Source organism: Tripterygium wilfordii, chromosome 15 (assembly GCF_013401445.1).
Source record: "Tripterygium wilfordii isolate XIE 37 chromosome 15, ASM1340144v1, whole genome shotgun sequence".
Taxonomy (NCBI): Eukaryota; Viridiplantae; Streptophyta; class Magnoliopsida; order Celastrales; family Celastraceae; genus Tripterygium; species Tripterygium wilfordii.
Window position 1 is genome coordinate 3095785 of NC_052246.1, and position 23443 is coordinate 3119227.

Here is a 23443-nt window from a genome sequence, read left to right on the forward strand (position 1 = left end):
ATTCCAAATCGACCAAAAACAAAATATGTGTCTATGTGATTCTCACCCTCATCCCATCTTCTAAATACCAATCAAATACCTCATTAGTATAGAATGTCACAAACTTCTCCAACAGACGCTATGTTCCAAATTGATTGTAAATATATCGATGTTGCCCTTAAAATGGAGGTTATTTTCCTAAACGTTAAGATTAGGAAATTCCTAAACTACCCTTGCTAGTGTGGGAGAGTTAATTATTGGGCAGTAAACTGCTCTCCCCATCGATGCCTGATCAGACAAGAAAGGATCAAACCCATATGGATTTGGATAAGCTGGAACTGAAAGTTTGAAAGCCATCGGGAATGTCAGCATTGGAATTCCAACATTACCCTCAACTGGAAACGCAGAAAGACTCAGAATCCAACGTGGAAATGACACTGCAAGTCCTGAAATTCCAATAATGGCCTTGGTGAAGCATTAATGAAGTGTTAAATGTTTTGAGGGTTTTTTTTAATAAAATTTTTTTGAGAGGGTATTGGGTTTGTCCCTGACACAGAAACAAATGGGGACTAAAACCCATTTGAAAATTTCGGATAAGGGAGAAGAAAGTCAACTAGCATTGCCAGATGAGTAATGGGTAAGGCAAAGGCAGGTGATTTTTGGCTTTGCCTTTGGTAGAGACCTTGAACACCGTGCCTCTATATCTCTTCCAGATTCCAGGTGTCTTCAGGTTTGATGACCCTATTTACATGTCAATCATGTGACCAACCACCCATGGCTTTATGGGCCCATATAGGACAGGCCCACACCGAACCTCCTCCTCCTATATAAATAAATACACACTACTTCAGAATGACTACGATTTACAAAATTTATTAAAATCTTTCTTCCGTGTAAGCTGCTTCATTCTTCTTCTTCTTCTTTCTAGTGCTTGTTTCATTCTCTTCTCTCCAAAATTTTCAGCCATGGTTAGTCAAGATGCTGCAAGAAATGTAGTTGGTATCATAGGTGGGTCAAAACATAAAGAAAAAATGATTTATTTACTTATTTGTTTTTTGATCTCCAAAGTTTCTATATATGTAAATTAACCAATGAAACAGTGTTTTTTTTTTGTGTGGGTTCTTTTGTAATAAATTTGTTTGTTCTGTAGAGAAATTCATCACAAAAAGGTATATATAAATTATAATGTGTTTCTTGTTTTTCTTTCTATATTATGAATCAATTGAGGTCCTGATCTTTTTCATGTTTGCATGTATGAGTTTTGTTTTTATTTTATCTGATATGCTAGCTGTTGTGTTTTGCAGGAAATGTAATCTCTGTCTGCCTGTTTTTGTCACCAATGTAAGCTTGATTGATTCATATAAACATATACATACAACCTCCATAGACATGCACCCATATATAGGTTGTCTATCTATCATTATTCTCTCATAAAATCCTTTATCACTTTGTATTAAACAAGCATATATAGTCTTTTCTAGAAGAAAAAAAAAAGGCTTAAAAACCCATTAATCATTATATACAAAAAATACCCAAAAGACCCACAAAATTGGTTTAAATTTTGCAACTTTTATCTTTGTTTTTTTTAAAAAAATCCCAAATTAAATTTTAATGCCATTATTTTTTTTTGGTCCAGGCCAACTTTTTACAGAATATGGAAAAAGGGTTCAGTGGAGCAATATTCAGCAGCACCATACCTAGCATGCCTAGTGAATTGCATGGTGTGGGTGTTATATGGTCTACCAATGGTGCACCCACATAGCACTCTAGTCGTGACCACAAATGGCACAGGCATTGCCATCGAGATGTTCTATATAGTCCTCTTCTTGATCTACTCACAAAAGCATAGACAGAGGCTAAGGGTATTGGGTATTGTTGCTGTGGAGCTCATCTTTGTTGCTCTCTTGACATTTCTGGTTCTGCATTTTGCACATTTAACAAACAGACGCACCATGGTTGTTGGGATTGTGGCCATTTGTTTCAACATCCTTATGTATGCTTCACCATTGACAGTCATGGTTGGTCACTCACTATATTATCTCCAACTCCCTCTCTAACTATTCCATGCAAATTGTTTATTGGTAGGTACGTTTTGTGCGTGTAAATAATATGTGTGGGGTATTGATTTATTTTTATACTATATAGTTTGAATGGGTATAATGGGTCGGTCCAAGAACCGAATAACCTGACAAATTAGAATTTCTTAAGTAATTGTGGCTAAGGATCTTTGGCCTTTTATTTTGACTTCTATATACGATTAAGATTTTATTTTTATTTTTATCTTTTATTATATTTTGTTTTTCGTAAAGCAAGGGTTTTGTTAATTAGGCATGTTTATGTGATAATTGCAGAAATTGGTGATAACGACAAAAAGTGTGGAGTACATGCCTTTTATCCTCTCTTTTGTTAGTCTGCTTAATGGTGTTTTCTGGAGTGCTTATGGGTTAATACGCTATGACTTCTTCATATTGGTAATTCTCTCCCTCTCTGTGTGTATGTATATATATTTTTTAATGGGTGGATGATCCCCTTACATGCAATGCAATGTGTGTGTATATATACACCTAGGCACATATGTATATATATATATATACACGCATGTGGACAGACATAAAATTGTGACAAAATTGTGCATCAGAGCTGAATTAAAAAGATTTCAAAGCCCATGGGCTGCTGAAAATCACTCCCCTATAAACTGGGCCGTAACTTATTTTTCTTTATTTTGTTTCAGTTACCTAATGGGCTTGGATCATTATTTGCACTGGCCCAACTGCTACTTTATGCCACTTACTACAAGAACACGCAGAAGATATTGGCAGAGCGGAAAGGGAAGGCCCTGGTGGGCCTGTCTGAAGTGCTTACGGAAGACTCCAAGACTGCAATTAATGGGCTTAATGGCAATGGTGTCCTTCACTGAAAATTGGGCCTCGTCTGGAATGGGCTCCAACATCTTCTGTTGGAGAAATGAGCTCCTTTAGGCTTTAACAATAACTTTCTTTGTACTTTGTAGAACAAAAATGGGGTAAATGTGTAACAATTTGCCTCTTTAAGTTTACTTTTCTTTTTAGATTTTGGATGGGAATTTAATTACTAAGTAACAAGATTCCTGTTTCTTATAATTAAGTACCCTTTGCAATGCCATATAAAAAAACCCTTTGCAATGCAAAAAACCTTACGCTCTTTTGAGGAAAGAACTCGAGCATTTTGGTTTTCTCAATCAACAATATAAATTAGGTATTGTTCACTCTAGATACCTCTATGGTGTTCCTACCCCGCTCAGCGCTCTCTTCCCTAGAACCACTCCTGGTCCTGGACTTGTTTGTGCCTTGACCGAACTCTGGTGAGAAGCCATTCGGCATACAAGCAAGTTCCTCCTGACTCAATATGCTTAATCCTTCCTCCTGGAAATTGGCCTTCATGGCCAGTCCGTCCACTGCTTTTCAGTGTTTTGCAGGTGGGTGATTCATTCTTCTTCCCTGCAGTTCAGAAGGCTGTAAACCCGGTGAGCCCTGTTGATTGGAAACATTCAGCTAAACATGCGTGCCAGTCACATACCATTGATTGATAAGAAAAACAGAGCACCAAGGGAGTTTACAAGGAGTCTACTCACTTATAGAAATAAACCTGCACCTAAAAAACCCCCAAGAAACTACACCATACACAGTACACAGAGACACAGGGAACACGAGTACAGGAACATTACAAGTTATAAGTATATTGCCAGGTAAGTTTACTGTTATGACTTCCTCCATGTGAGAATGGAACCAAGTTCCTCCCTGACCGTAGAGCATCAACAAAATCATGGAAGGCATTCCACAATCAGCATTTTCCCACACTGTGGAACAACCATGAAGCTTTTTTCCTGGATCAGAATAAAGTTTTAATATGCTTTTGCTTCTTCCATAATGACGAAGTTCGCCGCATTTAAAAGTTAAATGGTCAACTTGAATAAATCAATTTCTTCCGGTTACATACGTCTTGATTTCTGTTGTGGATGGTACCCAGGCATACCCATTCCCGGGTCCTTCCTTCTCAGCTGCTGTTGATGGGGCTGAGGAACAACACCTCGCTGCAAGGGGATGCCCCCAGGATTCATTGCACCGCCCATCCCTGCCTGAGATTGAAGATTATATGCTGGAATGCCCTGAGGTGGCACCCTTTGCATTGGCATCATGTGCATTGGACGAGGTGCAGATCTACCAGTTGCTACATGAGGTCCTTGCATGGTCCCAGAAACTGCATTACCAGCCGACACAGGTTGAGGAGGTTGAAGGTTAGTGGTTCCCTCAAAATCTGTAGTTGTGTCAACCGGACGTGTAGGGTAGTTCACCGTTTTCTCCCCAGACAGGGAAGGAACGAGAGAATTGCGCCCTGGCAGAGGTTCTATCCGGAAATATTCATGCTCTAGAGCTTGCGCTGCTGTTAAACGCTTTCGAGGATCATATTCAAGCATCTTAGACAGCAGGTCATATGCCGGACTTTTAGGGGAGAGATGCACGACACTATGAAGTCCAGCATTGTCATATTTATGCCCTTGGATACGCTGTACATCTTGCTGCCAATGTGGAAGATTAGCAAGTGTTGGCCATTTCTCGAGAGTAGGATGGCCTAATACCTTGAATATCTTGTCAAGCTGATCAAGCTGGAAAGGATTTGGTGTGGCTTTGGCTTCTGCCCCCTGGAATAGTGGCTTCAAAGTCAAAAGCTCGGCAAATATGCAACCAACAGCCCACATATCAACAGCACTTGTATAGTGCTTTGCTCCAAGCAACAACTCAGGTGCACGATACCAGATCGTGACCACAACCCCATTGTCAGACAATGGCTTCAAGGGAGCTTGATATACTCTTGCAAGTCCAAAATCAGCAATTTTGACTATTCCTTGTTCTTCTCCCTCACCCATAACCAATATGTTTGACGGCTTTAGATCTCGATGTATAATCCAATTACTGTGCAGATAGTTCAATCCATTAAGCAACTGCCAGAGCAATGATTTAACAGTGTACTGATTGATTGGATGGTTAACCTTGTCCCTGTGATGTCGAATGATTTCATACAGGTCGTGTTCAGCATAATCAAAAGCCAGATACAGTGACATGTCATTATGATTGATATGCACATTCACAAGCTTCACAATGTTTTCATGTGAAATCTCCCGAAGCAACATTATCTCACGTATGGCTGTAGGGGAAACACCATCCCCATCTTTGGATTGCTTGAATTTCTTGATTGCAATAGGTTTCCCTCGATTGGCAGGAGTTTTGGTTCTTGCGAGGAATACAAGACCATAAGTACCTTCACCAATCTTGCCAATCAGATTGTACTGTTGCAGCCACTCTGGCTTCTCATTGTTGCCAGCAGTAGTGTTGCTATTCACAATGCCTCTAGTGGTGTTGCCATCTCCCATGGTCACTGTACAACAGCATAAGCTGCTGTGAGCAAAGGTTGCGCTAGTTTACTGGAGTTGCTTGAAGTTCGGGCCTCCTGAATCTATAGGCCCAAGAGAATATTCTCCGTTGATAACTTCATCAACAAAAAACAAAGTTCAGCTGAAAACATCGCAAAAAAAAAGGGCACAATGCCAAGAAAAAATGCTTCCAAAAGTTTCTTATATGTGATACCTCATATAACTACAATAGAAGAGTTACGGAAAAATTCTTAAACACAAAGCTAGGTATCGCAAAATCATCCCGGAAAGCCCCACATGGCTTCATGGAGGAGAGTGATTGCTAATAATAATTTAGAGGTTAAGGTTCTAAATACCTGTAAGTAATTTTGAAATAAAATTAATAAAAATCGCTAAGTGATTAGCCAAATCCAGTGACTCCATAAAGAGGCCTACCTGGATAAGCACTAGAAATTTTCAAGCATTACTTGTTTAGTTTCAAATTCCGCTCGAGAGACATCAAGCTTACTGACAAAAATATCTCCGAATTCAAGTTTACTTATGCAACTAGGCTTCTGCGTGTCATCCTAATTAAGGCTAGCTTCTAAAAGTGAGCGAAGCTAAGATTTTAAGCTGAAACAAATTCAAGTGTTACCGTAGTGCCCAACCGAAGAGTTCATTTTTCCATTACAATTCTATGAAACGTAACCTAAACCTAATTAGGTAGCAACATCCAAAAGAAAGCTTTGAACAATAATCATGAACCAATAAAAACCTATAATTAAGAACAACATCGAAATCAAAGCTCTAAACAACAGTGATCAACTCTCAACTTTCGACAATTACAGGATCGCGCGTATTCATGAGTATCGCTGTCTTACGGTATCTTAAGATTTTTTTCAGTCTCATAGATCTAGCCCAAATTCAACCGAAATTGAGGAGATACGTAACATACCTGCTGGACATGAGCTAGAGAAGAACCCGCTGAGAGAGAGTATAACAGGAGAGAGAGGCAGAGATGAGATTATGCGAAGAAGCATAGAGAAAAGACATCCAAATCGCTGTTTTACAAAAGCCCCTGTTCTTAATTCTTTTTAGTTTTTAAGTTAAACGACGTCACTTTGGTTCATAAATAGTACCTTATCTTAAAATAAAAGGCTAAACCGACCTTAAAGTTTCAACTATTCTTCCTCTGATCCTTTCTGTCTTTAAACTTCAAAATAAAAGGCTAAACCATAATTTATGTATTTTTTAGGTAATTAGTTTGGCATGTTTGCAATTAATTTTCTATAGCACCATTTCTAGTTTCATCACAATCTTAATTAAGATTGCGGAGAATTAGGTTTTTCACTAAACTTCGCCTACGTTTACAGGCAATCCCAAACTAATATAAAGGAGGGTGGTTGCGTTAAATTGACAGTCAGTGTAAAATTATGTCAAACTTATGAATATGAGTCTAAATGAGAATATCATTGGGGTGTTTGTGATGAATTTCCGATGATATTCTCATGGACTTATGTAGTCGACCTTAAATTTTTGGGATAAAGGCTCGATTGATGATGATAGGAAGGAAATAAACTTGGGTTCTCCGACAAACTGGCAAAAACTTTGAAGCTAGCGTGTTACAGAATTCGACATCAAAATTGTTAAGTTTGAAGGCGTACAGTGATTTCTTTCATTTTTATTCTTTATTTGAAGAAAACTGCTCGTGTTTTAGGTGGCATCCAGTAACTGCCAACCAAGTCTCAAACTTTCATCTATTTCAGATAACCATATAAGTCATCCACCCCCTAATAACATACCATTCAATATGATTGACAAAAAAACAGAGCATCAAGGGAGTTTATACAAGGAGTCTACTCACTTTTAGAAATAAATCTTCCCCTAAAAACCCCCAACAAACTACACCATGTAGATGGTATACATACCGGGAACACAGGAGGGTAGAAGCATTACAAGTTATAGGTATATTGCCTCATAAGTTTACTGTTATGACTTCCTCCATGTGAGAATGGAACCAAGTTCCATTCCTGAACGCAGAGGATCAACAAATCAATCGTGGAAGGCATTCCGCAATCAGCATTTTCCCACGCTGTGGAATAACTATTAAGCCTTCTTTCCGGATCAGAACAAAGTTTTAAGAAGCTTTTTCTTTTTCCACGATGACAAAGTTGGACCCATTTAAAAATGAGATGGTCAACTTAAATAAATCAGTTTCATCTGGTCACATACGTCTTGATTTCTGTTGTGGATGGTACCCAGGCATACCCATTCCTGGGTCCTTCCTTCTCAACTGCTGTTGATGGGGCTGAGGAACAACACCTCGCTGCAAGGGGATGCCTCCAGGATTCATTGCACCGCCCATCCCTGCCTGAGATTGGAGATTATATGCGGGAATGCCCTGAGGTGGCATTCTTTGCATGGGCATCATGTGCATTGGACGAGGTGCAGATCTACCAGTTGCTACATGAGCTCCTTGCATGCTCCCGGAAACTGCATTACCAGACGATTGAGAAGGTTGAAGGTTAGTGGTTCCCTCAAAATCTGTAGTTGTGTCAACTGGACGTGTAGGGTAGTTCACAATTTTCTCCCCAGACTGGGAAGGAACAAGTGAATTGCGCCCTGGTAGAGGTTCTATCCGGAAATATTCATGCTCTAGAGCTTGCGCTGCTGTTAAACGCTTTCGAGGATCATATTCAAGCATCTTAGACAGGAGGTCATATGCAGGACTTTTAGGAGAGAGATGCACGACACTATGAAGTCCAGCATTGTCATATTTGTGCCCTTGGATATGTTGTACATCTTGATGCCAATGAGGAAGATTTGCAAGTGTTGGCCATTTCTCGAGAGTAGGATGGCCTAATACCTTGAATATCTTGTCAAGCTGATCAAGCTGGAAAGGATTTGGCATGGCTTTCGCTTCTGCCCCCTGGAATAGTGGCTTCAAAGTCAAAAGCTCGGCAAATATGCAACCAACAGCCCACATATCAACAGCACTTGTATAGTGCTTTGCTCCAAGCAGCAACTCAGGCGCACGATACCAGATCGTGACCACAACCCCATTGTCAGCTAATGACTTCAAGGGAGCTTGATATACTCTTGCAAGTCCAAAATCAGCAATTTTGACTATTCCTTGTTCTTCTCCCTCACCCATGACCAAGATGTTTGACGGCTTTAGATCTCGATGTATAATCCAGTTACTGTGCAGATAGTTCAATCCGTTAAGCAACTGCCAGAGCAATGATTTAACAGTGTACTGATTGATTGGATGGTTAACCTTGTCCCTGTGATGTCGAATGATTTCATACAGGTCGTGTTCAGCATAACCAAAAGCTAGATACAGTGACATGTCATTATGATTGATATGCACATTCACAAGCTTCACAATGTTTTCATGTGAAATCTCCCGAAGCAACATTATCTCACGTATGGCTGTAGGGGAAACACCATCCCCATCTTTGGATTGCTTGAATTTCTTGATTGCAATAGGTTTCCCTCGATTGGCAGGAGTTTTGGTTCTTGCGAGGAATACAAGACCATAAGTACCTTCACCAATCTTGCCAATCAGATTGTACTGTTGCAGCCACTCTGGCTTCTCATTGTTGCCAGTAGTAGTGTTGCTATTCGCAATGCCTCTAGTGGTGTTGCCATCTCCCATGGTCACTGTACAACAGCATAAGCTGCTGCGAGCAAAGGTTGCGCTAGTTTGCTTGAAGTTCAGGCCTCCTGAATCTATAGACCCAAGAGAATATTCTCTGTTGATAACTTCATCAATAAAAAACGAAGTGCAGCTGAAAATATCGCCAAAAAACAAAGAAAAAGAGGTACGATGCCAAGAAAAATGCTTCCATAAGTTTCCTATAAGTGCTACCTCATATAACTTCCATAGAAGAGTAATGAAAAATTCCTAAAATGAAGCGAGGTATCGCAAAAGCATCCCAGAAATCTCCACATGCCATCATGGAGGAGAGTGATTGCTAATAAGAATTTAAAGTTTAAGGTTCTAAATAGTTGTAAGTAATTTTGAAAAAAATTAATAAAAACGACAACGTAATTAGCCAAAAATGGTGACTCCATAAAGAGGCCTACCTCGATAAGCAGACTTTTCAAGCTTTGCTTGGTTAGATTCAAATTGAGCTTGAGAGAAATCAAGTTATACTGGAAAAAAAAAAACCTCCGAATTCGAGTTTACTTATGTAACATTTTAATTCAGTTTGTGTTTGCAACTAGGCTTTTGCTTGTCATCCTAATTAAGACTGTTGCGGATGGTGATTATACAGCTTTTAATGTGAGTGAATCTAAGATTTTAAGCTGAGACAAAATTCAACGGTCTCCAAAGTAATGTAAAATAAAGTACAGCATGAGCAACATGTGCTGGTGTGCTGCAATAATCTGGAATCTGATCCCTATAAATAAGGGATCCCTCCTCTGTAAAATATACGAAACCGAGTAAGTAAGAATATAAGTGGTGCCCAACCAAAAAGTTCGTTTTGTTGTTCCATTACGATTCTTTGGACGATAACCTAAACCTAACACAGCTTTGAGCTATAATTATGAACTAATTAAAAGGTATAACTAAGAACACCATCGAAATCAAGCTCTAAGCAATAGCGATCAAATCTAAACTTTCAATAATTCCAGTAGCGTACGTGTTGATAAGTATCGCTGTCTTTTTGGTGTAGTACGATTTTTTCAATCTCACAGATCTAACGAAAATTGAACCAAATTTGAGAAGATAGATGACGTACCTGCTAGACTTGAGATAGAGAAGAACCTTAGAACAGGAAAGAGAGACAGAGGTGCGAAGAAGCAGAGACGAATCGCTGGTGTACAAAGACGCTGTTTTCAATTCCTAAAAATAGTTAAACGACGTCACTTTGATCTATAAATAACTTTTAAAAAAAAATAAAAGAAATAAAAGAAATACTGTCTTCTTTATAATCTCTACTTACTATATAAGAAATATATTTTACTTAATTTCCCTCCTAAATTTTTAAGCTGTCTGGATTCCGAAAGTAGGCGAAACAGACGATGGAGGATCTGAAGAGAAGATGGAGCGTGACCTACACGAAGCACCTCAAGCAGAAGCGCAAAGTCTATCAGGACGGCTTCTTGGACCTTCATGTCTCAGCAAACAAAGTAACTTTTCTTGCTTTCTAAACTCGATTTGGTTTAGATTCCTGTGAAGTCTTGACGGTGATTTGCGCGAATAATCGTGTAATTTTTTTCCCTTTTTTTTTATCGAGTTAGGACGTGGAATGTTTGATCAAGACTCCTCTAATTCGCACTGATTTTCGATTAATTAGGATGATCTGTTGTCGAAGAACTTGTGAAACCGATTACTAATTTCACGCTTCCTAGTTATGATTCATGTAACCCGTTCATATGCTTTTAAATTATTATTTTTTTTTGTAGAATTGGTTACTAATTTAACCACATGAATTAATACTCGTGTATTTTATGTGTTTCTTAGGTAATTAGTTTGGCAAGTTTGCAACTTGCAAGTAATTTTCTGTAGCGTTGTTGCTAGTTTCACCACAATCTGAATTAAGATTGTGAAGAATTAGGTTTTTCACTGGAGTGAATCTAGGATATATTAATGAAATAAACTTAAGTTCTCCAATGAACTGGCTAAAATTTGAAGCTAGCGTGTCACAGAATTGGACATCAAATTGTAGAAGTTTGATGGCGTAAATTCTATTCAATTATTTCTTTTCTTTTTTCTTTTTATTTGAAGACAACTGCTCAAGTGTTCTGTAGAACGGAATGTTGGCTACATTTTATGGTGTTTTCTATTTCCAGTGATCCTGAAATTATGTGTGCAGGTCAAGTTGTATGATGAGTGCGACAATCTTCTAGAGTGCAGGATACTGAAGAAAGATGAAGTTATTGGCTCTGGTGAAACACTCACATTCAATGCTTATATTGTTGATGTCGGGGATCCTGAAGGGGATCTTAAGCCTAGCCATGATTCTAGTTTTCACGTCAGAGAGAAGAATACCTCTGAAAAACCCGGTTTGATGCATGGACAGAAGTTTAGGAGTAGCTCAATTGATCCAGGTAAAACCTCCAATATGGTTTGTGTTTAGAGTTAGAGTCATAAAGTGCTTGCCAGGTCACCCTCTTGTGCTTTCCTTTCAGGAGCAAGAACAATTAATTCCAAGAATAATATAGCCAGGCGGCCGGGGCCAAATAACACAAGCCCCTCACAAAAACTTATCAGAGGTTTGTTTGACTACTTAGACAGTCTTAACATTTTTGTATATTCCTTGACTGGGGGTTTTGACTCACCATAATTTGAAGTGCGATGGACATGTGAATGGATCATATTTGATGTGTAACCTACTATTTTTGGAAGTGGTCTCTAATCTCTATAGATAAGATGTGAGCAACTTTGTATATATTTTTGTGTTTCACTTCATTTGTTGCCATCATGTTGAACTTTCTACGAGGTGGAATAGCATACAAAGATTATAGTTATAGACTTGCCAACAGTCCCTATCACAACAGCAACATTCCATAAGTAGCTTGATCCGTGAATGAGCTTATGGTAGCACTCTTTTAACAGTTGCTTATATTCCAGATTTCAGGAAGAGTGAATTGCAGAAGTATGGAGCACCCCAAAGTAGTCCTGGAACGCCAAAACTCAATATAAGAGGTGAGCTAATGAATCTGGCATGCATCTTGGTGGATAGGTATACTTTGATTTATTTCCAAGCTATAATTTTTAGCTCTTCAATGGACTTACGAAGCATTATGGAAACATGACGTCGTTACTATGACAGCTGCAAGATTTCAATAATTGTCAAAATCACAATTGCTGAATTGTTTTATGAATTTTGCAGTATCTTCTTCAGGAAGCATTGTGTTTCTTTTGCTTCGATAATTTCTAAATTTTAAGATGTATCCCGGTTTGCTCCATCTATAATCAAGTTAGCATTTTACTTTTCCAATATAATAGAATGGCAGGTTCTGTACACTACACAAGTAACTCAAAAGGCGAAGAAGTATCATGATGGTTTCTTACAACTTGAGAGTTTTGGATCCTTGGGGAGGCAGGTTAATTTTCAAAACTGTTATGGACTCCCTTCCTAATTATGGAAATTCTGTTTGTTCTTCTATCTATGAATTATTAAAGTAGTACCATTCGGCATATAATCTTAAAATAGACCCAATAATAAACTAACTTATGAAAACATAAAATTAGAGGAAATATTAGCTAGAAAAGACCCTATACGATGCTGTGGATCTACATTGCGTGGATCTTGGATCTTTGGGTTTACTATTTGGATACCTCTTTACTACGAGGTTTGCAAAAGCTGTCATTCGTCAGACATCCCATCCAATATTACTAAAGAATGTTTATAGGCCAATCTCTAAGTCTCTATTTACGTAATTAGAAAAAACTTACCCGTTTATTATAAATTGCCAATCATGAAGTAGCAGATCTTCCATTATTAAAGGAAAATTTGATTTTCAATTTTCAGATCATGCTGTATGACGCAACCAGGAAACTCCTAGATAGCAGGTTCCTTAAGAAAGATGAAATAATAAGATCTGGTGAATCTATTTTGTACGATACTCATATTGTTGATATTGGAGAGCCTGAAGAAGAATGTAAACCCTTAGAAGATTTGGTTATTCGAGGAAGTAATGGCAACATTCTTGGAAAACGAGAAGCAACGTTTGGACAGCAGAATTGTGTTCTGAGTAATGATTCTCTTGGAGGAGGTTCGTAGCATGAACATCAGCTTTAAAGAATATTGCATATGTGGTGATTGTTTGATATCTTTTCTCCTATTCTAATGAGAGGGTTCTAAGTAATTTATGGTCTTATTAAATCCATCGTAATTCCCTTAGTCAGAAAAATGGCGTAGGTATTTATTTTCATATTCCCTCTAACCCTTGTAGTTTAATTTGTTGTAGAGTTCAAGAAGACTAAGTGCAAGAATGGAGTACAACAGAGTAGTTCAGATACTACATCTACCATAACAGGTCATTTTCTCTCGTCACTTGGGCTCTGCTTTGTAGATAACGAACTGCATGAAGTTAATATAATGTGCCACACAATTTAGGAGAACATCTCAAAACCTTCACTGCATCAGAAACTGTTGGGAATCAACCAAATTGTTGTACTTAATATGCTTTAGCACTTCTTATAGTCCAATGAAAGACACTGCTGTGTATTTTTAATGTGTAGCTCTCTCCCTCACTCTGTCTCCCAGTGTGTGTTCTGTTAATGAAGACCAAAGCCGTCACGTGTACATAAATATTATAGGTTATATTAACTTTTCATGCCTACATAAAACAGTACGTGCTTTTACTGGAATTTTTTTTAATCAACTGAAGTCATCCTATATGATAAAATGGCTCTGTTAGAGGCGTGCTGTCAAAGCTCTTTTCCTACTGCTTTTGACTTGCAATTCCATGATGTTTACAATCATATCGGCCTTCATACTTTGAAATTTATGTAGTTGAACTAGTTGATTAACTAAATCCTCTTCCTCAGTTTCTACTTTTCGTTCCAATGTATATCAGCTTCATAGTTGACTTTCCTTCTTTCTCTCTTTAGAAGTAAATTTCTCTCTGCTAACATGTTCCATCTTTAATCCAGAATGGCAGGTCACGTACACCACACAAATGACTCAAAAAGCCAAGAAGTACCATGATGGGTTCTTGCAACTAAAAACCTGTGGATCACTGGGGAGGCAGGTGGGTTCCCATAATATATAGATATTTTATCTTTCGCCAAGCTACTGAGCCAGTGATCCTGTATGGTCAGAAAATTTTGCGCATTAGTTTCTCTTATTTACAGCTTAAACTGTTTCCTGCTTGGTACCTGAGCTACAAGTCTGAGATGCAAATATATATGAAAATTCTTTGTGGTGTGAGATACATCGCAAAAAGCACAAACACACAGTTACAGATAAAAGAAGATGGGTTGGTTCTGATTGCATTTTGTTCTTCCTCTGTTTTTTTGTCCTTACACCTTACAAGGACTCAGTGACTACGCGCACTTTCTTTCCTCATTCAGGTCATGCTGTATGATGCCAGCAGGAAACTCTTAAACAGTAGGTTCCTTAAAAAAGATGAAATAATAAAATCTGGCGAATCCATATCATTTGAAGCGCATTTGGTTGACATTGGAGACCCTGAAAAAAGCAGTCACCCAACGATGGATTTGAATGTTCAAGGAACTAAATGCGACATTGTTAGCCGACCAGGAACAATGTATAGGAAACAGGATGGTCTTGAAGCTGATAAACATGCAGCGGAAGGTTTGCATGAACAATAGTTTCTCTAATATCACATTTTCCTTGGTGGTACATTCATATTAAAATGTTCAACGCCGAGTTGACCTCTTTTTGATTCTTTTCACATTTCCTGCACTCCATTGATCTTCTCTATTATTTCTGTTTGATACTTGTTTCCCATCTTTACTTTATTAGTTTTTGGCATTTTATCATTTCCCTATAAGAATGAAATGTCAAGTTATATAGTATGCATCTCATGGATGATTTTATTGCAAAGATGGCATTTTAGGCCTAAAACAGCATTTTGTTTCCACTTCCAAGTTTTTTTTGGTTTCTGTGCTTGTTGTCCTTATTTCTCTTCCTCATTTGATGATAGTTAGCTCTTGAAAAGTCATGCTAAAAGTTTTCTGCCTTTGATGCACAGGAAAACCTCAAAACAGAGCTAGTTCCAGGGAAGATGCAGGCTCGAACTCTAATGTCTATACGCTAGATGAGATCAAGTTAAGCAAAAATATCGCTACAAATAAACCTTTACGTGATGGTATGTCAATTAATTGCACTTGTAGTAGGCACGTAACATGCTGCAATAAAATGATTCTCATTTCTAGTTCAATTGCATTCCTAGTTATAATGAAATGATTTGAAATTCTTACCATTGACTCTCTAATTTTGTTACTTGGAAACGGCAGTTATAATGTCAGTTCACAATTTATATTTAAACCAACATGCAAAAATATTACGAGTCTAATATAACCTTGAAAACGGTATTGTAGTTTATAGTAAAAAGGATTCGAGTTCCTTACAATGGACTCTATGATATGATTAAGATGCAAGCAGCAATTATGCTGTCGACTTAGCTTTGAATTTTGATAGACAAACCAACATGTTAAAGATTGTGTAAGTGGTCAATGGTCCCATCAAATAAAAGAAAATGATAGATGAAAAAGATCATTGTCGTCTCTTGCATGGTTAGAGACATGTTCTTTATGTGTTATAATGGATTCCATCTACACACTGCTGCATTAAGCTTTACCTACATCTGACTTTCCAGTTTTTTATTTGCAGCTTGTCAAATATTGTCTGTTCTTCAAAGACCTAAGGGGGTCTGAGTGTTGTTCATGGGTGTATTGATAGAAGGGCGACTGCCCCAGTTTTGAAAACTATATGGATATTCAAGTTCCACCAGCCATTGTAGATTTTCTGGAGATAGTCAGCTGTCGAAAGTTTTGGTGCCTATGGTGTACCAAATGAAATCCTAGATATTTGCAAGTCAAGTGAGAATAAGGACCTTGAAGACTACTCAGATCTTATGTCCTGTAGAGGGACGTTCTGTTCCAATCATGTAAACTTGTGAAAATAATCGTGATTATGTTTTCAATATTCAGAAACTTCAAGATCCTAATCAAAATCAACTCTACTGCAGGATTTGGTTATATTGGCAATCAATTCTCCAAGCATACTGAAACTGGAATGTTGAATCTGTTTGGCTGGGTTTAGGACGCTTTTTAGCATCTCTACAATTTTCTTTGATGTCACTTTATTCTACTGAACTCAAATTTATTTGCTCTTGATCAATCTTCTTGTACTGTGACTCGTATGCGTAGAGACTAATCCAAACATATACTGTGATTCGTATGAGTAGAGAGTAATCCAAACGTTGTGGAGGCTGAAACTGCATGGCAAGACAAGTCTTCTACTTCTGGTATCTCAATTGCTTTTGCTATTTCTCTTAATGATGAATCAAAGAATCCTGAGGAACTAAAGAATGCAACAAAATTGGTGACTGCCAAAGCTTTTATCTCGGATTTTGAACAAGTACACAATAATCCTCTTTACATGCGAACATGTGTAGGGGTGCAATCTAGAGGTTACGTGTTCAATTTATTTCTAAAAACTCGCCTGGCTCTATGTACATTTTGCGTATTCCCAACTCTACCCATAGGAGAGGAACCTTGTGCACAAGTTGATTTACTTCCATACAATCATTCTCCTTGTCCGTTTATACATAAAATTGTGAAGATGACGATGATCTCTGCATACAAGTGAAACCCTCCCCTCCCCCATGATATAAGCATGTCTGTCGTGAAATCAATGCCTGTTGTACTCAACTTGTTTCTCCTCCTCATCTGTGAGCCCAATCCGTTCACTTGCCAGGACACATCATCCACTTCCGATCCCCAAATCTCTACTCGTTCGCTCAACACTTCCCCGTCGACTCCCTCCGCCACCGCTCTATCCATTCCGTCTCTGATGCTGCAGTCACTAAAACGACCATCTCAGATCCTTCCCTACCTGAAAACACCACAATCTTAGGCCTCGCCGTTGACTCCAAAGCTAACGGCCGCCTCCTCGTCATTCGCTCTATAAATACAATATCTTCGCTCAATGCCCTTGCAATCTACGACCTCCGCAGTTGCAATCGCATCCCTACTAACGATGACAGCGTCACCATTCTCCCTGCAGCGAATGACGTGGCGGTGGATTTTAACGGGAACATGTTCGTCACCAACTCGGCTAGTAATTTCATCTGGAAAATGGAATGCTCAACGTGAGGCATCAATCTTCTCGGTATCTCCGCTTTTCGTGCGTTATCCGGTGGTTGTTGAGTGCGGGCTCAACGGTATCATTTACTTAAGCAAGGGTTACTTGTTGGTGGCCCAATCCAATATGGGCAAGATGTTCAAGCTCCGTTTGGAATTCCGTATAGCGTAGTATAATTTTTCTATCCTATACTTTAATCATTGTATAAGTTGATGTATAATTTAATCCTATCAAATAATATGATTTTAGGCTTGTATAGTATAAGATTTGTGATAATATGTTTGGATTACCCCCAATTAAAGTGAGAGTGAGGGTCTTTTTTGTCATTTGACATGTTATTTTTTATACTAAACGCTCTATATGAAATAAAAACTGAGTTGGAGGTGTTTTAATATTATATGGCCGACATCGTATAAGAATCACTTTTGTATAAAGTTATACTATCCCGAATATTTAAAAAGTCGTCCAAACACCCGATAAGTTCATTAAATGATAATTTTATACTATACAGAGTCTTATCCGCTCATCGAAACGGTGCCTCAAAGTGGACGCAGATGATGGTGCTATGAGGGAGGTCTTGCTTATGGAGAATTCGGTTTGGGCAGATGGGATCTTTGTACGAAGGGACGGTGTCGTTTTGATGGTATCGCCAAAAAATCTTTGGTTTCTGAAAAGTCGGGATAGTTGGAGGAGGGAGTGGTATAATACAAGATTGACCTTGATGAGGAGAGATTTCAAACCTCAGTGACTGTGGCAGATGAAGATAGGGTCTATGTGTCATATGGGGTGTGGAGGACGGTCCCGGCAGATGAAGATAGGGTCTATGTGTCATATGGGGTGTGGAGGACGGTCTAGGAGGGGAATGTTGATAGGGAAATGTTCAGCATACAAGAGATGAGATCAGAGAAGGTTTGGGTGTTTGTTTTGGTGGGATTTGGTTTTGGCTTTTTTTTTTTTTTGCCGTGTTTGGTTCTTGAGATTCTAGAAGAGAAGCTTCAGTATCCTATTTCAACTGTTCGAAGTTTTTTAATGATTGCTTGCAGTGTTGATTCTGTTCCTGGTTATGTTTTCCGATACATTGTTTGTGAACTTACGATTAGACTACCGAAATGAACTTCAAACAAATTTGCGTCGGCATTGACAGTGGTGTCTTCTTTAAAAACTGGTGGTGCCGCAGTCACCCTGCTACAGACCAGTCTATTTAAAAGATAAAAATATGAATCCCCCTAAATCTTTCTCATGGGGGAAAGGCCCAAAAAAAAAAAAAAACGTGACTGCGAAATCTCTTTGTCTTTCAAAATGGTTTTGCATTTGCATCGAAGATGAATCGATCACAAAATATGAAAAGTGCATGACATCAAAGTAAACAATATAAACTATAAAGACTAGTCTAAATCATACTGAATCAAAAAAGAAAATGGGCAACACTGTAAAAAACATTGATTGCCAAGACAGTAGCTCTCTTACACAATCCGCTCCAGCTCTCTTGCATAACTCAGCGTTTGATTGATAAGTTGTAGAGATGGTATCTCTTTGCAAGGCGCGCTTTCCTTTGCCTTCTGGAAAAACACGCATCCGTTCTTTATCTCCCACTCAGGGTGATCCTACAATAAAGCAATAAACTTGATTTTATATTTAAGGGAGCCAAACCTGACCACAGCTACAAGCCAGTAAAGTGGACCCTCAAGGAATCAAGGAACCTGTATATTCCAAGGTCTTTACCACCTTTCATACCCACTTTCAAATGAATCCATCATTATAGGGATTTGTTCAAAGTGCATTACCTCCCTGATGTAATCCAAAAGTTCCTTGTCAGAAGAAAACAACAGCATTTGGCGAGCATCATTTATTGAAAGATAATCATATGCCTTCTCACTGCAGCCGGCTATTTCATCTCTGCATATGAAAGAACACATTTTCAAGTGTACATAGAGACAGTCCCACATTTTAAAGGTTTGAGTATAGGTGTCTCATGCCCAAACCATCCCAAAGGGGGCAGTACAAATGTGGTTCTATGGAAATGTGGTTCGTGTTGGAGTTCATACTACAACATTCTAACAATACAACACACGACCTGTGGTTCGTGTTGGAGTTCATACTACAACATTCTAACAATACAACACACGACCTGGCTTTGCAGAGAATATATGCGTATCAATTAGCGTAAACCATTAACAAATGTTTTGAGATTCTTTAAGATCAGTTACATCTCTATCATCACTGCCAAACAAATAAGATAGCATACTGTCAAATAGTCAACCCACCCAAGGAAAATGATATTGACACAAGTTGATGAACCAAATACAAAATAAAGAAAATTAGTTAATAATACACAGCAAGTCTGGATCACACAACTCAACAATGTATGTCAACCAGCACTGGCAAAAATTTTCACAATTAAATCAAAACACGATAACAAAACTTACCAAGAAAAGAGAAACACGATAACAAATGTAACTTCCTGGATGAACATACTCACATGGCGGCTAATTGTTCCATTTATATTTCTTCAATTTATTATATTTCCTTTTATATTTTGTTGAGTAGAATTCTTCGAGTTTAATAAGATGAATCAAAATAACATACCTTACTGTCTTTGCAAGAAGATCCATAAAGTAAACAAAAGATTCATGTGGTGCAGTCTGCCTAGCACTCAACACACAGTTATAAGCTCCTTCCATGAAGGATTGCTCCAGCTCTACAGCATGCTTGATGCAAGGATTATCCAGAGCTGTAGATGAGAGCAGTTCCAATTCAGTGTGGAACTCTGCGATTCTGTTCTGCACGAGGAGCCTCAACAGGTTGAGACCTAATAATATGTACTCTTGAGGAGATGAAGGAAGGCAACCACTGCTCCATAGAAGAATGTAATCATCACATATATAAGATTGATAAGAACCTTATAGAAAAACACAATTAGAATAGAACTAATCAGCACAAAACATCAAGCACCAGATTTCAAACCCAAATGTGATCATAGGAGTATGCTCAGTTCTGCACTAAAGCAAGGGAATGTTGAACAAAACAAATTTGATAATCACAACATACAGATACATCAATCTTTTGGATTTCATATGCCAAAAAAATCTTTTGATGGAGAATTGGAAGTGTTAGCGAACTGTTCTGGACAGTGATTATGACCAAGATACATTTCCCAAATTGGGTTTGAGGCACCTGTACAAAAGGCTTGATGAAGGAAGCCATTAATTTGGTTTTTCTTTGTTAATATGCTTTCCTAAGAGTCAAGGAATCCTATGTGGAGAAGGTTTCACTTTTAGTTAGGCCTTTTTTAAGTCATTACGTTTGTCTAGATCAGTCAGTTTAGGAATCCTAATGTTTTCTTAAACCAATGAATGTAAACCTCTATTTAAAGGCTTGCTTGCCTCATACATAAAAGGAGAATTTTTTTTTTTTATTTATGCAAAGTTGCAATAGGAGAGATTCGTTACACGTTCAGTGAGGCTAATGCACACTCGGTAAGAGGCTAAGAGGGGAAGGTGAGTTTATCTGACTCTAAGTGAGAGATTCAAGGTGATCTTGTTCAGTTCAGAAATAAAGAGAAATTTTATGCAAAGGTGCAATAGGGAGATTCCTTACACGTTCCATTTAGGTTTTTTTTTTTGTTTTTGAATTGTGGCTAATTTGGGGGTTAGGGTTTCTAGCTTGGGGTTCTTTCGGCAAGGACAAGCAACAAAGGAAATTCATCCAGCTTATTCCTTTGTCAGTGATGTGGCAGATCTGGAAGGAAAGAAACAACAGAATATTCAACAACATGGAATCCTCCTTAGACTGTTTCATTGATACTTGGTTCGATTGTCTTAAGTTTTCGACTTATTATCTCCCTGGAAGTGTGTTTGATCTTTTAAACTGTTCTTCTTTGTGATTTGGGGTTTGCACCCCTTTGTTGCTTCTTCTAATAAAAGTTTTCCATTCAAAAAAAAAAAATGCTATTTAAAATCTACATCAAGGCTAGATGGCACAAAGAACACAAATCATAAGTCACTAAAGATATCTTATTGCCATTAAGTTTCAAAACAGTTCAGAACGGGAGCACTTGAGGAGGCTTCAATACTCACAGATAATATAGATTGGTAAAATGACTAAAATGGTGTGCACGAGATTCCTTAACTTGCAAGATCATAAGCAGAAAACTTTGAAAGTCTTTTAGATAACTTCACTCATTAAATTCGACATTAAACCTTCCTTCCCCCATCACAACAAAAAAGGAAGTGAAATATGGCTTTAATTGAAGGAAATCCCTCTCAAATGCATCCTGATCCTCAGTTTTCATGCTCAAAATAACTGCATGCTCATATATGTCAATAAATTACCTGGCATCTGTGTAATATGGCTTTAATTGAAAGAAATCCCTCTCAAATGCATCCTGATCCTCAGTTTTCATGCTCAAAATAACTGCATGCTCATATATGTCCCCTGAATGTTCTCATCAAAACAATGAGAATACAAGTAGCAATACCTCAAAAGAAAAAAACAACAAACAGCTGACAAATCATCCACAATTTGCAAACCAAAAAATCCAAGCTACGCAATAAGAGCTTACCATGGTTTTAGCTCCAAAGGGGCAGTAAGAAGGTGACATTTTGTTATAATTGTCACTACGTACTTGCCCTCAATATATAAATAACACTTGCGAAGAAATGCATTGCAATTTGGTCCATTGTCCCTTTCATTTCACCATAAATTTTCAACTTATCATAAATACATTGATGGGATTACACTCATTTACACTAGAGAGCGCAAGTGTTCTCACACCTACACTAGTATTTGTTGTTATCGCACTTACAATAGCTGTTTTTAGCCAATGCAGAATATTAATGGTATAGAAAAAGGAAGAATACATGAATAATTTTAACTCTGTACAAAGAAGGAAAAAATACAGTCTCACTCTGTCCTTTTTTCTTGCAATCCTTGTAACTATCGCTACGATGAAGTTGAATATTTACAGCAAAATGACATGATTAGTCAGGTTTACTTACATATGGAGACTGGAGAGTGAGAAAGCACTTAAAATTATAATAATGATAACGACCACATTTGCATAATCCATGAAGCTAAGTCCTGTCAATGTTAAATTGAATATCTAAGTTGTTTTTATCCGCTTTCTTTTCAGTCTACCCTTGGGCATTTGAAGGTCAGTAGAGAGGTTTGTTTCAGTATACGACTCATTCATGTTATTTCTTCTTACTCCATTAATTCTCTAAAATGCACTAATGCATGTTCTGATTCAACAAGTTTGATGAATGCAACAATAATAAAATAATGAACTTGAGTTAAGAACCGTACTCGCTAATGTCAATTCATGGATTGCATTTGGAGTGTCTTCAAATAAAGGTGGTAGGCTTCTGAATCTTGTAAGCAAGACCTGCAATATAGTGCATGCAATACATTAACTGAAAGCCAAATATTCTTTGCCAACTATCCTTCATAAACCCCATGAGAATAGGTTTTTCAAGAAGCCAAATATTCAGCACATTTTAGCACCGAGTAGTACGCAAGCATTTAGCCAGTAACAGAAAGCTATCTAGATCTAACTAATACCATTTAAAGCTCTAAACTATTACAATAACCATCAAGCCTCACCATGACCAGAATATTACTCTCAAGATTGGAATGCCTGATTCTGATCCACAAGAAGAACAGAATTCAGCATAAACTACAAATCCAAGTAGCAAAAACCATCGAATTCAAAACCCAGTCGTGGAGAATAAACAAGTTACCATTACAAATTCCATCTGTCAAAACAGAAATATCATCTTGAAATAAACGACAGTAAACCCTAATTAACCCTCGGTAAGCAAGTCTTCACTTGCACATATACAATAACTCGTATACAATCCACAGAACAAAATCGTTCTCCAATTAACCACCAAACACATATACAATATACACCTAAAGTGCGACCAAAAGAAACTACAAACATTGCAAATCAATGATTCTGAGGTTAAACAATTAAGAGCTTTTGAGTTGGTGAACCTTAAGTTGAGAGAGTAGATTTGCGCAGGTATCGAAATCGTTCCTCACAAGAGCAGATTTGAAACGCTCGAACAGCTGCGACGCCTCTGTTAGCTTTGGATTCATCACGACCACTCCCTCTCTCCCTCCCCTCTCTGCCTCTCAGTGCTTTTGCCTCGACTGTCGTGGTTGCAAAGAAAGAAATCGCTTCGTGGAGACTGATGACCGAGTTTATGCCCGTTTTGATTGGCGACGTAGGCCGGGTCATATTTACCAAAACAAATGGGCCTCTCGGTAAAAAGCCCGAAGC

General features: G+C 38.1%; 5 protein-coding genes and 1 pseudogene across 8 annotated transcripts; 3 read left to right on the plus strand and 3 right to left on the minus strand.

Annotated features, from left to right (window-relative positions):
• The first annotated feature begins 944 nt into the window (after nucleotides 1–944).
• LOC120015945 (bidirectional sugar transporter SWEET4-like) lies at nucleotides 945–2897 on the plus strand. Its single transcript, XM_038868473.1, has 5 exons — nucleotides 945–987; nucleotides 1284–1320; nucleotides 1616–1997; nucleotides 2331–2450; nucleotides 2711–2897. The coding sequence occupies exons 1-5, from the start codon at nucleotides 945–947 to the stop codon at nucleotides 2894–2896; spliced, it is 768 nt and encodes a 255-aa protein (XP_038724401.1). The 3' UTR covers nucleotide 2897.
• A 607-nt stretch (nucleotides 2898–3504) lies between these two features.
• Nucleotides 3505–6452, minus strand: LOC120016982 (cyclin-dependent kinase E-1-like). The gene is made up of 2 exons (XM_038870005.1): nucleotides 6321–6452; nucleotides 3505–5502 (listed from the first exon to the last, which is right to left on the minus strand). The coding sequence occupies exon 2, from the start codon at nucleotides 5384–5386 to the stop codon at nucleotides 3947–3949; it is 1440 nt and encodes a 479-aa protein (XP_038725933.1). The 5' UTR covers nucleotides 5387–5502; nucleotides 6321–6452; the 3' UTR covers nucleotides 3505–3946.
• A 636-nt stretch (nucleotides 6453–7088) lies between these two features.
• LOC120016882 (cyclin-dependent kinase E-1-like) lies at nucleotides 7089–10240 on the minus strand. Its single transcript, XM_038869848.1, has 2 exons — nucleotides 10114–10240; nucleotides 7089–9097 (listed from the first exon to the last, which is right to left on the minus strand). Exon 2 carries the CDS (start codon nucleotides 9021–9023, stop codon nucleotides 7590–7592), a length of 1434 nt encoding a protein of 477 aa, XP_038725776.1. The 5' UTR covers nucleotides 9024–9097; nucleotides 10114–10240; the 3' UTR covers nucleotides 7089–7589.
• A 103-nt stretch (nucleotides 10241–10343) lies between these two features.
• LOC120016883 lies at nucleotides 10344–16216 on the plus strand. Of its 4 annotated transcripts, XR_005472058.1 has the most exons (12): nucleotides 10344–10504; nucleotides 11191–11425; nucleotides 11507–11590; nucleotides 11949–12023; nucleotides 12327–12424; nucleotides 12853–13096; nucleotides 13292–13360; nucleotides 13980–14077; nucleotides 14400–14643; nucleotides 15044–15160; nucleotides 15685–15961; nucleotides 16043–16216. XR_005472058.1 is itself a non-coding variant. In XM_038869849.1 (11 exons), exons 1-11 carry the CDS (start codon nucleotides 10397–10399, stop codon nucleotides 15726–15728), a joined length of 1416 nt encoding a protein of 471 aa, XP_038725777.1. In that variant the 5' UTR covers nucleotides 10344–10396; the 3' UTR covers nucleotides 15729–16216. The 4 variants fall into 4 exon arrangements, 3 of the variants coding, with proteins under 3 accessions (XP_038725777.1, XP_038725779.1, XP_038725778.1); XM_038869849.1 differs by having other exon boundaries at nucleotides 15685–16216; XM_038869851.1 differs by lacking the exons at nucleotides 15044–15160; nucleotides 15685–15961; nucleotides 16043–16216 and adding an exon at nucleotides 14181–14305 and having other exon boundaries at nucleotides 14400–14580.
• Nucleotides 15784–17452, plus strand: LOC120017304 (annotated as a pseudogene).
• Nucleotides 17453–18435: 983 nt separating this feature from the next.
• LOC120016072 (26S proteasome non-ATPase regulatory subunit 8 homolog A-like) lies at nucleotides 18436–23332 on the minus strand. Its single transcript, XM_038868652.1, has 6 exons — nucleotides 23155–23332; nucleotides 22465–22543; nucleotides 21492–21594; nucleotides 19747–20010; nucleotides 18945–19056; nucleotides 18436–18764 (listed from the first exon to the last, which is right to left on the minus strand). Exons 1-6 carry the CDS (start codon nucleotides 23257–23259, stop codon nucleotides 18624–18626), a joined length of 804 nt encoding a protein of 267 aa, XP_038724580.1. The 5' UTR covers nucleotides 23260–23332; the 3' UTR covers nucleotides 18436–18623.
• Between the last annotated feature and the right edge of the window lie 111 nt (nucleotides 23333–23443).